We start from the raw sequence: 15,828 nt of genomic DNA on the forward strand, positions 1-15,828 counted from the left end.
ATTCTACTCTTACTTCTTTTTTAGTAAAGAAAATTAAACGATGGTAATGCACTGAAAAAAATGGAAATATCATCAGACCAATTAAAATTTTCCCTAATTATATCCAATGAGGGAGAAAATCAGTTACTTTGCTGTTTGTTACATTTGCCTCTGGAGATAATCAATTCTTTTCAAAATGGAATATTGGTAAAAGTGCGGTTTTATGACGCAAAGACCTGGTTTTTGCCGTTCGTGACAAATTTGAAATCAGTGATATAAAAATTTATTTTATATATCAGGCTTGATTTTAAACTTTTGAAAACTTTATTCTATGCAGTAATTTAGAATGTGAAAAATATTATTTCAGTACGAAAATTGTCGAATGTAGCAGGGAAAATCCGACAAGATATCTGGATTTTGCAAATAACATTGCAAACACATCTCGAGAACATTGACAGTTGTGCAAAGAGAAGGGAATTCTTCCAATATAAAAAGAACTTGGATAATCATCAGTTAAACATTTGTATTTTTCATAGAAAATCTAAATGAACTGCATTGCTTATAATATTTTGCAATCTAGAAAAAATTATTCTGTTTACCTTTAATGTTTCAGAACAGTTGTTTAATGTTTGAAACAGAATGAGATTTATAACCTGTAGTATGAACCGGATTTCACCTATGACTTAAGAAAGCGATGTGAAGGGGTAAAATGATGACAATTACATTTAAATATTAATAGTTAAGTTTGTTGAATTTGAAAAAAATGAGATAACAATTGCATCTGCTGAGAAGAGGAATTTTGAAACGTACAGGTGTGTGACCTTTTAATCTCTAAAAGATCACACACGTGTATGCTATCAGTACCTCCAATTTCTTTGTCTCTTCAAATAGTCTAGAACTGAAAAACGATAAACAAATTTGAATACTTATCTATTAGAAAATCTTAAACTCACGCACCTGTTCAGCATGCTTTATAAAAGAAAATTGTTCTCGAGTATCTCTAGCATTTCATTTTTCTGGCTAAAAGAATAATTCATGTAAGTAAAAAATAATTTTTCTTATTAACGGAAAAACTCAGGTAAGTGCAAAATATTTTTTCTGGCTAACAGAAACATCATGTAAATAGAAAATAGTTAAAAATCATTCTTTAATTTAGTGCTTTTAACTTATATTCATGCTTTAGTTAGAATAATACAATTGAGAATGTTTAGAATATACAGCATGTTTTAGATATTCTATTCAAGAATTGTTCAATTTATAGAGGCGGGATGTCCAAAAGTCGGTAAAAAAATATCAATTTTCGAAATTTGAGATGAAAATTGCTGCTAAAATTCTTTTCTGATATATTTCTTACAACTTCAAAAAAATAAATAAAATAAAGATAGAGCGGATGTTTAACATGATTTAATGTCAATCTAATAGATACATTATCAGAAACCACTCATCTTTCCACTGTTTGTTTTATATTTGAATTGATAAACCACCTAATCAGTCTCGATGAAGAAAATCGAAACACTTTTCTGAAAGCTATCGTTATTTATTTGGAATGGTTTCATTAACATTTCTGTGTTAATTCTTAGGTCAATTTCAATTACTTTTGGAAACTTTCTTTTTCTAAATTTCCATACGATGTATTTCTTTTTTTAATGCTTATAGATTTAGAACTGCGAAAAGTCAACGGAAAGGCACATTATTTTACTATCAGTAAAATAATGGAAACTGCATATGTCAAATGTTTGTTTTGAATTAGATTGTCGAATTCAACAATGATGCTAAAATTTGCGACAATCCGTATGATTGCTAACATATTTTAATTTCAACAAGAAAATAATTTATTTTATACTAACTTCCTCTGACAACATAGGCTTTGTGTCATATAAAACTGTATTGAATTCGATTGTTAAATTCGTTAATGGAACCAAATTGATGACAATCTATATGATTAGTATAATAGAAAATATTTGAAGTTTCTTTTTATGACACAGATTTTATTTCAATTAAAAGTTTTGAAGTGAAAAATATAATATAAACCTGAATTTATACAATTCTGTTCTCTAGAAACTGTCCTTGTTTCTAAGACAGTTTTTACAAAAGATATATATTTTTTTCAAATAGTATACAATGCCTTATGTGCATTGATAAGGAACTTTTTTACTAAAATTAAAATGACTTCTTAAAAATATTTTTTCGCTTATATTTAAGAAAAACACTTTCAATAAATAAAGTTAAAAGTATGAAAATTAGAAAAAAAAATATCCAATCTAGAATTTGTATTAAATTAAATTTTTTACTAAACTAGTGTTTTTACTATGATAATGATACACGTTATATTTAAATATAATCTTCTGATTTATATATAACTGGTATGATATAAGCCAATTCTGCAACATTTCTATTATGAGTGATGTAGTTTTTCTCAGTTTCTCTTCTTAATCATGTCTTCAACGAAATGTCAGAAGAGAAACACATTTTATTCAACTTACTTCAATTGTTCTTGAATTTATCATAATAGGGCAATATTTTAAGATTTTCAGAGCTTTATTATAAATTAATGATTTAAACTTAACAAACATTTATTTAATATGATAAACACCCAATAACCGTATTAAATATAATTTATTTACTAAGATTTGAAGAAAAATATATTTTGACATTTTATTATACTTTTTACCAAGAATAGTGATTTTTTTTTAAGTAAACGGCAGATAATATAAAAATTACTTAAAGATACATGCTTACATTTGTGAACCAAAGAATTAAAAGAATTTTTTGTCGTCAAAGATGTTTTTGACAAAACAAATTCTTCAAAAAAATTCCAAATTCGACCGTATTGAGTTTGGTGATTTTGACTTCCACTTTTAAAGCAACCATTAGGGCTATTCTAAGGAAGGCCCCGTAATTTGAATGGTCAAATGACGATTGCGACACCTGTGTTGGCCACCCCTTTCCAAAGGTCAACACCAACCAGAGGAAGAGAATTTGGTTCAGACGGATTTTCCATTTACCTACGTTCATACATAATGGTTGTTTTAGAGTAAATCGGATCTAAAACATGAAACCTTTACAGCCCTGCAATCAAGAATTTGCTACTAAACCATTCTGGCTCGCGATCGTACCAAATATTTTAAGAATAACAATTTTTAAATATTCGTTTAAAAGTAAAAATATGCCACACATGAAATAAAAATTAAATTTGTTTTTATTGTATCTATCAGCAACAAACACCTTTCTAATTCTCTTTTTAAGTCCGGGTGTCTGAAAAAACATATTCCTTCTGCCTCTCAAAACACTAATAAGAACTTGTAACTTTTTGAAAAATTATTTTTATTTAAACTAATTTATAAACCAGTGGAATTAGTCTCCAGAATATGATTGTAAGCTAATTAATAATGTATTTGTGCATTATGAACCGCATGATTTTGGCGAGCAATAAGTAAGAAAGGGAATACTAGCGTGTGATCTTTGGCGATAGTCGCCAAGAAGCGATTAATACACAGAATATAGAAAACCGAATATGCAATTTGGATGCAGTTTTACGGGCTGAAACCAAAACTCCAAACCGAATTACGATTGTAGTAATGAATTTACATATTAAATTTCATATGTTTAACTCTTGCATTTCTGAGTAACTGTATTTACCTGCTTGTGAAAGTAAAACCCGACAGACAGTCAACCTCTTGATGGATTCGGTTAAAATATTGGATAAGAATCTACATTTTAAATGTTAAATCTGTTTACTAAATTTTATCCGTGTAACTCTATTTGTGTTATAATTACGATGATGGACAACGGAACAGATACTCTTGCCTTGAATGGATCTCGTTCAAAATTTGATAGAGATTTACAAACTTGGATATAATGATACCGTTTAACAAAGTCTAAAAGTATTTGTGAGTGATAATATTCATAGACAGACATTTTTAATTAAAAAAAAATTCAAGTAGTTCTAAAATGTGGGGAATCGTCAAAACCTCGAGTTCAAATTTTTTTTTACGATTGCATGATTTTGTTTACTTTATGTACGAAAAAGTAAACAATAATAATTTTTGACGATGTTTGAGCTTTCTCGTACAAAAAATATGAAAGACAATGTACTGCAATTGAACTCTAGATTTTGATGATTTTTCTTATTTCAGGCATTCCCGAATTCGAAAATCAAATTTTTGGAATGATGCCTGTCTGCGAACGCGGTAGCTCAAAAACGCTTTGAACTACACAGATGAACTATGATATGAGATTTTTACACATATTCGCAAATTTCAATTAAATTTTAAATCTCTTGAGAGGAAGTCGGTTTGCACAAGCCGTAAGTCAGTAGTAGGAAGTTAGAATCTATCGAAGTACATGTGAACACAATAGCAACAGAAAAGGGCTAATTAAAAAACATTTTGTATACAGATATTTGGCGTATAAAGTGTGGATTGCATCAAATTTTGAATCAAATCTGTCAACTGTCTGTTGGTCTCTTATGCATGGAAGTGCATTAACGCAAAAACGCAGTGGCTTGAATAAAACTAAATACAGAGTTTTCGAATCTAAAATGTAGATTCATGTCAAATTTTAAACTTCTTTCGACATTTGGTTGACCTTCACATGAAAGTAAACGCGATGACTCAAAAAAACAATGACTTAAATAAATGATAATTGGTTTGAGATCTTGTATCTGGAATTGTACATTGTAACAAATTTTTATTATAATCGAACGGGAAAAAAAATGTGTACTTAATTATGTTCCAAAGCACAAGACTCTTATGTGGGGTTCTAAGAATAAAAGTTTCTGTATCTATTTATGGCCTAAGGCCCATAATTTTCTGCGGAATGAAAGGATACTGGTGATTTACTAAAAATAATGCGATAAAGTTACCGCTTTTTTTCAATCAATGACATATTTTATTTGCTATAGATTACATTACTATCTTTTTAAAGATATATTTTTTACTTATATAGAATGAAGGAATGTTTCTGCTGTTCAGCGGTTTTGTTGCTGATATTTATGGATATTTGCTCAGCGGCGGCAATAAAATCGGAAACATCAAAGCCACTTGTGATCTTCCAACACCGGAAGTCCAAGAATGATTCGATGCCAGAAATCCAACAAGGAGCTTGTCCCAAATGTACGAAATGTATTTATTTCCTCTTTACAAAAATATGCAATCAATTTTCACTCACTAATTTGCTGAAATTTATGAATTTTGTCCTCTTAAGTGTTCAATGTGATAGTAAATTTTTTTATTATATATTTTCAGAATTCTGCTATATTAGTCAGTAAGAAAATCGAATATTTAATCATATTTTTTTTGCCCTTATTTAAATGTACTTGTTTCATCTTTGTTAAGTTTTGCAATTTATTTTTGACTTATTTACAAGTTTGATGCAGTTTTCAATTTTTTTTCCTCTGTGAATTTAATGATAAATTCGTTTAATATTTTCAGAATTGTCTTTGGCTTTAGTTAATTTGTGGAAGCAGCTTCTATTTATATTCAGTTTCTAAAACAAAAATAATAGAAATATTTGTTTTAAGAAAAACTTGTAAAGAAAATAGATATAATATTGAAATACATTTTTATTTTAATATGGTGCCTTGAAATTAAATTTTAATCCGGTATTAATTTATTATGATTATCTTTATTTTCTATGGGTATTTAAAATATCTACATACAAATTAATAATTAATTACGAATTAAAGTACTTTTTATACAAAGTGACAAAATAAAATATAATAAAATTACTGTTTTTATTTTCCAATAGCCGCAAGCTATTTATATAGGAACACATAAACAAATAATTGTACATTCAATATTTTTACTGTGCAGGTTAGTTCATTCCGCTGAATGTCAATGTTTTACTTAAAATGTTTTCAACTTTCCCATGGATGTAATAAGCAAAGTGCGTAATAAATACAGCAACTAAAATATATCATAAAATTTTCACACTAATCCAGGTTATTTTTGCTGACGGTGAAGTTATATTTCTAAATTTACTGTTTTTATTGTTTTGAAAGCAGAATTACGAAACATCAACAGGGAAAATATAATTTCATGAGTTGATGAATGTTCAAAATTCAGATACATAAATTTCAGGGGTTATTGAATTTCATCTATCTTATTTGTTGAAGTTTCAAATGATTGTTTTTATGTGCATATGGAGAGATATATATAGATTAAGTTGTTTAGTCGAAAAATTATGTACAGAATATCCATGCAGAATTCTGATAGCAATTCTTTTTTTTTGTAATGTATATGAGTAACTATGTGCATTCTAATACAAAAGTTCTCAAGAAATGTAACCCAAAGGGTTGGATGATGACGATGTTTGTATTTCTGCAAACTTTTTGTAAATGCTAGTAACTGCATTATATGCATTATATATATATATATATATATATAAGACCCAATTTTTTTTCGATTATAAATGGTGCAATTAAGACTATTTTCTTTAAAACTAAAAGTATGAAGTATCAGTCCTAATATATTATCATGTTACTATGTTTCGGCCTAGAAGTTAGATTGATCTTACACTATTTTTCAAACTTAGAAAGATCTAAACCAAGACGACAGTAAACGATTTCATCTTTTTTTTTTGCTTATAAAGAAATACAATTATAATTTCCATAAGCTTGACCTTTTTTCTTGTGGAGAAGATTACTTGTTACAATTAAGGTTGAAGGTTGAAGACTATCGACACTGGTATATATATGGTATACATATGGTCGACATATGGTATATATACTTACAAAAAGCATTTAAATTAATAGAATGTTCCTACTTAACTCTTATTTATTCATATCATGTTAAATCGAGTATCAACTTATAGCTTACACAATTAGAAGCTTTCATTCTGTTTATTATTAGACACTATTCTTTACCAAAATTTTTTAAATAAAATATTTAGATATTTTTAAAATTTTAGGAATATAATAGTTTTCTCATGAGATTACTACTTGCTTCAATTTTATCGCCATTTTTTTTTATAAAAATGCGAAATATACAATAACTAAATTTATCACCAGGTCCCAAACACGAGAGGCCGATGGATTGTGCAGAGCTCAGGGAAAACGGCATTACTGAGAGTGGAGTATACACCATCTATCCGAGAAGCAGGCTGGGCGATTGCAAGTCCATAGATGTTTATTGTGACATGACCACTGACGGAGGAGGATGGATAGTAAGATAGATTCCCAAATGTTAACATTTCTTCATTCTTTGCACCTAAAATTGAACAATCACAGGTCAGTTTGAAAAGTGAAATGGGAAGGGTGGAGAAAAGTGCCTCTGATGTTCCATCGACTTTCTCATACATTTTCAAGAGATGGCGTATTTTGCTTCCAACCTTGTTAAATAGTTAAGAAAATTTGCAATTGTTACAATGCATTGTCTTATACATTTCAAAAATCTCCTTTATCTTTTTTCGATTTGCTGTAATTTAAGGGTAATCAAAATTCATTATTAAGGTTGGTTACATTCTGTGTTGAAAATTTCATGCACACACGAAAAAAAAAACACAGAGAGTCAATTTGGAGAAAGTTCTGAAGTTACCAAATTTGGGTTATTAAGCGGAAGCTTCAAAACTTTCCAGTCGAGTCTTTGCACATCTGTATAAATAAGGACTTGTATGGGGAGAATTCTAAAAGCACCCACCATACAGAAAGGACTTGGCAATCTCAGATTATCGTCTGCTTGTACTTACGAAGAGGTTACTCAGGTGGTCAGAAGTTTGATACTAAAGACGATCTCATACAGACCGATGGTGGTCTTTCAGATCGGTATTTTTAAAGTGAATCAGCGCTGAGACATATACCTCAAAATAAATAATAGCTTTATCGAAAAAGTACCAAGTTAGTAATATCGAAAAGTTCTAAGTTAGTTGCTTCTTCCCCAGTCGGTACGCCGCTACCCGAATAACAATTGCCACCAACTTATTGAACTAAATCAAACAATATCAATCTACTTTCGATTTCTAGCATGGTGACAGGAATATTTTCAAATAGTATTTTAGTATGAATAATGTCATCTTCATTTAATAAATATATTGAACGATTTTTAAATTTATCACTTATTTAAATATGCCTTTATATTTTTTAAGTGAAAATATAAAATTGAAGAATTAGTATAGATGTTACCAATGTTAAAAATATTCAATTTTTTTAAAATTAGAAAATGCTATTTTTTACAATTCATCTCTCTTGGTAGCAACTTCTCTGTGGCTTTTTCTTAAACGGACGTGATGTCCTCAGATTAAACAATAACACTATTTATGAACTAGCATCTTCCTTCGTAAAAAAAAAAAAATCCCTATTAACATGAAAAGCCATCTGCAAAGGAATAAAAATCTGTGCAACCGCTGATAAGACATTATAATACCCCCCCCCCCCAAAAAAAAGAAAAAAAATCCTGACACCGTGTATGTGACAAATTTATAGATTGTTGTTTGCTTTTGTTCAGTACCTTTAAAAACAATGTGTGAATTAAAATTATATTTACAAAATTATTTTTTCAATGCGTAGGTGATTCAGAGAAGAGGTCAATACGGCAATGGTGAAGATTACTTTGTGAAAAAGTGGAAAGAATTCAAAGAGGGATTTGGAAATTTGAAAAAAGAATTTTGGCTTGGTATGTATTAAAATATATTTAAAATAATATCAATATTGATATTGGTCTTTTGCGAATAAATAGGTCTTTTTCGAATACATAGTATTAAAATGAATAAATATTTCGAATACATAGTAATCAATAAATAAATTTTTTAAATAAAGAATTATTAAATTCCTTCAGGTAATAAAGCGATTTTTCTTCAGTCTGCTCCCTTGGTAGTGACGACTCTAATAGAAAAAAAAAATCTGAAAAATAATTCACTACTTTAATTTTTTAAGTAAACATTATGCATTTTAACTTTTTTGTATTCTTCCAAACCATTTCTTATATCTGCACATTCATATTTTATTCATTGTTTAATTTTAACAAATAAAATGTTGAATAATTTTTTTCCCACAAAATACAACTCTAGAAAATATTTTCTTCAATAATTCTGCCAAATTTTCAATCAAGAAGATACAAATTCTAAAAGATATTATCTTTCAAAATTAACGTAGAAATTTTTTTCATAGGCAATAGAATTCGGAAATACCATGAAAAAGAAATTGATTGTTCTTTGGCTGTTCTGAGTTTTCAAAAATATATTTAACCCAAGCAGATCCATTATCACAAAACTTTTATCTTTAACTGAAAAACCAACAGAAGCCTTTGCCCACATACTTGAATATTATTGGAAATATACACACATAATGCAAATTACCAATACTTGTAGAAACAATATATTCAAATAACAAATATTCGTAGTCGTTTGAAATGTTTGAAAATTGCTTATCGTTTGAAAATTGCTGCATATACGATCTAATCAAGCTACTTTCATACATACAAAATGGGAACTCATATTACAGAATATTAATAAAGTATTTAGAAAGTTTGTTGTCTTTACGAAACTGATGTTGGAAACAATATTCTTTCATGCCGGCAATGTCTTGTTAGCTCAAGAGGCATAGCGTCAAAAAAATTAACTTGTAATGTCTATCTTTCTAAATTCCGGTTTTTCGTCTAGTGGCAGTAGGCTTTCAATTGAAATCTTTATCATCTAAAAAGTATAAATTAAAAAAAATATGTCTGCCTTGAAAGTCAGGTTTGCTAATTTATTATCTTGAAAAATTCTATTGTAGCATAATATGATAAACATTGGACGATAAAGAAAAATAAATCTTTAGCAAATATAAAGTGTTATTATTTTAAAAATGTTCGGTTAATAATGATATTCAGCATTTTTATTAATATAGATTATTGTGGCTATATATGTAATTGTGTTCCACAGCTCTTTCTAAACAATTGTTTCAAATTTAAACTAATTCTGCGAACTTTATATATAAAATAAGAAGAAAACACTGCAACATTGATAAAATTAATTAAATATTAAACTGATAATAAATTGACTAATATATTACATTTTTTACACTTTAAATTTCTCTACTAGTATTTTTTAAATATTTTTAAACTTTTATTAACAATGTTTTCCATGGTACACATGGAAGTTACTTTAATACTTTAAAAAACAAAAGTAATGGTTTTCAGAAAAGACAACTGAGCAAAATAATTTAAATACATCAAAATCTTTGATTATAATCTTACCTAGGAAAATCTGGTTAAATACCTTGAGCATTTTGTTGATGGTAACCTATCATTTAGTTAAGATTTAAAATACAATAAAATGAAGTTCTGAAACAATGTTCACCTCATGATTTCGCTTATCGGCAGACATTCTGCCATTTCACTTAATAACAAGCGAAGAGCAGTGATAACTCTTCAGCAAATTCTTCGTGTCATCCTATCTTACGCTGTAGAATTATGGAAAATCACAGCATAAACTCATTGCAAAAAGATTCAAGCTCTTTAAAATAAAAGATTATGGTGCACTCATTTTGATACGTCTGGAAATAGAAATCATCCCTGATCTCCAAATCGCCAAGATAGAAGAATATATGAAACAAATATCTAGGAGATTCCTGTTCGAAATTGCCTAACACACAAATTATTTATCAGCAATTACACTAAATACACTTGCAACTATGGAAAATATCTCTGTTCACAACTAAATTAATATATCGCGAGTTCTTAATATTCAAATGGTGTTATTAAATTGTCTCATTTTGTTTTTACCTATACCACTGCTCAACTCATCTCATTTACTGTACTTCATCTCTTTATGAAATATCTTCCTCAGATCTTCAGCCAAGTTTTACAAGCTTAAAATTAATAGTGTGTTTGTTCCAAATTCTTACAAAATCATTCTGAAAGAAATATATTCGTAATAGTGGTCAATCAGACATTTTGAATATGTTGCTGATTTTATTGGTTAGAAAATAGAGATTTAAGAATGTTTAGTAAGTGTAAGTCTACTGGCCAATTTGAAACTAAGAGAATCTTTCCTATGTTTCAATATTTTTTCACAAGATTTGCAGTAGTAATCTAACTAATATCAATGAATTATGGATAAAATTAATTATCAATAGTTTTTCACAATCGTTTACTTAAATAGATATTCTAATTTTATTAAAAACTTTTTAGATGATGAAAAGAATTTGTATATTATGATATTTTGAACAAAAGTATTTTTAAATGAAAAATATTGTACTTGAAAGGATTTTATGACTAAACGAAGTTTGCTTTATCATCTAGTTTACTTTTAAGGTTTAGCTGAAATATAATGTAAATTGCAGACAAATTCAATTTCCGCATGGTGTAAGATTCTTATCGAGAAGATCCATTAAATAAGGGCATCTAATCTAATCTAGATTAAAAAAATATTTTTGAATTTTAGTTAGAAATTAATTCTTAACTAAATAATACTTTACCAGTATACGTAAAAAGCAGTGACTTCTCTTTTAATAAAGGGATGTTTAAATAGAAATTGAATACTTTAGTGTTGCATATTATTGTTTCATATGGGAATTTATAGAAGAATGTAAAGTCTCCTGAAATATTTCAGGAAACGACAAGATCTATTCCATCACTAATCAGGGCCGGTATGCAGTGCGATTCGAAATGAAACACGTAAACGGAAATTCTGCATTTGCTCTATATGAAAACTTTTGGATTGAGACCGAAGATGCAAATTACAAATTACACATCTCAGACTACAGTGGAACCGCTGGTAAGTGAATGATATTTTATCTTTTTTGATAATGTGAAGAACGTATAGTGAAGGGGACATGATGATGATCTTATATGCCTTCGTCGATTCTTGCTCAGACAAAAATAAGGTTTTCTTTTAAAAATTACCCTGATCAGTCAGTACTGATACCTTAAAACTGTGTGGCATTGTGAGGAATCTTTCAATGGCTTCTTGATGTATAAGTAATTATATTGAAATTAAAACAATGACACCGCTTCATCATCGTAATATCAATATCTAATCGCTGCGTTTTAGGAAAACATTATTCATAAGGATGTATATTACAGATGGCTTTCATTACTGATGGCAGCAATCTTTTTTTTGTGTGTTTTTGTTAAGTTTGTGTTATTATATTTATTTGATATTATATATAATGCTATATTATTTACTCTTTATGAAATACGAAAGTAATATTTTCAAATTTGTTGAAAATGTGATGGGAAGTCTAAAAAAATTCCAAAGATAATATTCATTAAGTCTAAGGAAGTCAAAGAAATGGTATTCAAATATATATAACTTTTAAGAAACATTGAAACACTTTTAAAGGAAGATGAATCTGTATTACATTATGAATCAGCAATTGCAAATTTAGAGCGTGACGGATTTAAATTTCCTTTGCATTCCATATAATGAAGTTTAATTACAATAACAATAAACTGATAAATATGAAAATTTCAAAAAGATAGCAATACATTGCTAAATGAAATAAGCAGTAAAGTTATATCTCTATTAATAATAAGTTGAAAATTCGTGTACATGTGAGAATTGGATTTTAAAGGGTGAGAATATGAACATTTGAATTTTTGGATTCATTTTATATTTTATTTTGCTTTAACAACGTTAACAGTCCTATATCTTCTTCTCTGCTGTTTTTTTTTTCTTTTAGAGAAATGCTAAATTTTATTTGAGGAGAGTATCAGTCATTTAGTGACTTTCTTCCTCCCACTTTGAATGCTTTGAAAAGGGACGAGTCCATTTCACCGAACCAAATACTTCCTATGCAACTATTCTCACCCTTCAGGAATTCAAAATGTTAACGGTTTTCAAATATAGCCGAATACGATATTGGAATCGAACACTCTTCGTTTGTCCCTTGACAGTTTTTTTAATGTTGTAATTTTTTTAATGTTGTAATTGTTGTAATTTTATCTTCTGTCGCAAAAAAGATAATTTTTGCATAGATATCCTAAATTTATCTAGGCCGAGTAAAATTATTTTTTAATTATTGACTGTTCCATTTCACAATTGGGCCTTTACCCTGAAAATTCATAAGGCAGCGCTAAACAATTTACCAAATATTAGCTAAGTATCTCAAATATTTGTGTAATTGAATCCAATCATATTTCAAACACAACGATGTCACTGTTTTTAATCTTCGAGTTCTATTCTTCGAGAATAAATTTCCAAATATATTGTAAGAAAAATGGCGTTTAAAATTGAATTGACTTCTAAAGAATTGTTAAAGTTCCCTCTTTCTAATTCTTGACATTTGCTCTTGAGTAATAAGTAATATTGTTGCTTTGAAATAAATTGGCTAATGAATAAAAGAAATATATTTTATTCTGCCGAAATAGCATTTTACTATCCATATGCATTGATATATTGCTATTCATAGACAGAACAATGTGTGAAGATTATTGTGTGAAGGAACTAATTATAAATGATACAGTAATTTCACGTATAGCAAACTTTATATATCACAGGATTTCCTTTAACATTAAGAGTACTAAAGTAACCAAAGGTAATATAATTTTAAATAAGAAAAAAAATTTAAAAAAAAAATTTATGACATCGAGTATTTAATAATTATTATTGCAATAATTGATAGAAATGAAGTGAAATTCCAAACTTTAATTTGAAAAAAAAAATTATGTTCGCAATTTTTTAAATATGCGACAATCTGCTCCATGTAGATTATAGAGTATAAATTAAATGTAAAACTTAATTTTAAAATTTAATGTAATTTAATTTTAAAATTTTCCTTTCTTTCCCTTCATTTTCTTTTCTTTTTTTTTAATTTATTTATTTCCGCAAATATTTCTAGACACAATGACTCAAATTGAAAAAAAAGCCCTGACTATTTTAAACATTGCTAGCAAAGCAAAACAAAGAACTGTGCACTGTATTTCAATTCTTATTTCTATCTTTTTTTTCATAGACTGTTATGTTGAGTTCTGCCAAATAGCCGAATTCATTGTTACACTATATAAGCATATAATCTAAAATGAAACTTATTTCATATTTTATAGATTTTTAGAAATCACGGCCATTCTAAATAGTCTAACATTAACCACGACATTTTTTTCTTTATAGAGAAAATGTAACCACAATGATTTTTTTTTTCTAAAAGGTAATGCGATTGGAAATCACGATGGATGGCCATTTTACGCCGTAGACAAAGAAAACCGGGCTCCAGAGCACAGGAATCCTCGTTCGGGAGGTTGGTGGTTGAACAACAGCCCAAGCAGCAGCTTGAATGGACTGAACTTTTACAAATCAGACAAAATACATACATATAATGGTATCAACTGGATGACTTACGGTGGATTTGCTAACTCTTTCGAGTCTACTGAAATCAAACTTCGACCGAAGAAATTTCATTAGAATCACTGATATTTTCAAAATTTCAATGAATTTGTAAAAACAGCAATGCTATTTAAAATATATAAAAATATATAATGAGTCTTTTGTTTTTGTTTTTGATGAATTCTAAATCAAATTTTTCAAAAGTTCTTTACAAATTTCAATATTTTCCCATAGTTAGCTATCACCTTTTTAAACGAATGTAAATGTATACACCAATAGGTTTCTTTCCTATAGAAAATCTTCCTTATATTTCTTCTTCTATTTGAAGAACATTTCTTTCAAAACTACTTTTGCTTGTAACGTTATAATAAAATAACCTCAAGGAAATCTCAGTGGAACTTTGCTAAGTGATAGAGGCTACTGTCTGTCCAGATTCCGCCCTTCTGTCTCTTTGACTTTGGTCTTTTTTTATTGAGAGAAAAATCAAGAAAGAAATGAGAACTATAACTGGGAAACATTCTGGAATCAAATAAAAAACCATCATCCCTTTCCTCTATGTAGAGAATAAAGAGAATTTTAGGAACAGAATACTAGGAAGGGAGATTCAAGTGGTCATAGTTATTAAACGCAAATGAAGAAGTCCATTTTACAGCAGTTGCACATTTCAAGCAATGTATAGATTGATGTATGGAAATGTTGAGTCGTTCTGGTAATGTGAAATTTAACTAAATTTCACAATTATGAAAAATGAAAAAAAAAAAGCAAAGCTATTTGCTTAACATTTTTTGAAGAAAAACATAATGAACATTTTGAAGAATAACATATTTCCCATTTCTTTATAAATGCCTACAATTGATTTTATGATCTTTACTTACCGTTATAAGGCCATTGCTTTCAGAAAAAAAAGTGTTTAGAAAGTTCACCTGAATGCGCGGTATGATATTTGTAATGAAAATAAGTGAATCAATATAAAATCTCTAAGAAAAAGAGATGATCACCGTGAAAATGATGTTTGAATGCTTTATAAGAATTAAGGGTTTTTTTTTTTGAGTGGCGCGAATAAGATGGTTATTAGTTTATGAAAGAGTCGGAAATTCCAAAATTTAAATTTACCAAAATTACCGTATTTAATACCATATTACCATGATCAGTGTAAAAATCAGTTTGAGATCTTTTTGGAGGAATACATAAACTGAAATTTTTTATTGGAATTTATTTGTGTTGATTTCAATTTAAACTGATAAAATCGATCTTTATCTTATTTCATATATGTCATCCTTACATAAAAACATTCGAAAGTCAAGGAATAAAATTCTCAGGAATTTGTTTCATTTTGTTTTCTCACAGAAAAAACGACTTATACTTATCTTGGAAAGCAGTTTTATTTGTAATTTATAAACTAACGTGCAGGACTTTATAATATTAATTAACTACGTACGCGAAAAAGTAAAATGTGAATAGTATTTTTTTTTTTTGAGAAAGCATTCGATGATAGATTTACAACTGTGGAGTCTTTTTGAGTAACAGAAAGATATTACCGCATTGGCACTTTGCAAAAAAGATTTAAAAGCAAAAAAAAAAAATCTTGATTAGAGAAAAATGTTGAAA

The 15,828-nt window shown here is 28.3% G+C and overlaps 1 protein-coding gene across 2 annotated transcripts; it reads left to right on the forward strand.

Annotated features, from left to right (window-relative positions):
• Nucleotides 1-975: 975 nt before the first annotated feature.
• LOC129989378 (techylectin-5A-like) lies at nucleotides 976-14,377 on the forward strand. 2 transcript variants are annotated; one of them, XM_056097886.1, is made up of 6 exons: nucleotides 976-1,057; nucleotides 4,927-5,093; nucleotides 6,989-7,143; nucleotides 8,483-8,588; nucleotides 11,509-11,673; nucleotides 14,045-14,377. In XM_056097886.1, exons 2-6 carry the CDS (start codon nucleotides 4,928-4,930, stop codon nucleotides 14,296-14,298), a joined length of 846 nt encoding a protein of 281 aa, XP_055953861.1. In that variant the 5' UTR covers nucleotides 976-1,057; nucleotide 4,927; the 3' UTR covers nucleotides 14,299-14,377. The 2 variants fall into 2 exon arrangements, with proteins under 2 accessions (XP_055953861.1, XP_055953869.1); XM_056097894.1 differs by having other exon boundaries at nucleotides 998-1,016.
• The last annotated feature ends 1,451 nt before the right edge of the window (nucleotides 14,378-15,828 follow it).

This window comes from Argiope bruennichi, chromosome 2 (assembly GCF_947563725.1).
Source record: "Argiope bruennichi chromosome 2, qqArgBrue1.1, whole genome shotgun sequence".
In the NCBI taxonomy this organism is placed as follows: Eukaryota; Metazoa; Arthropoda; class Arachnida; order Araneae; family Araneidae; genus Argiope; species Argiope bruennichi.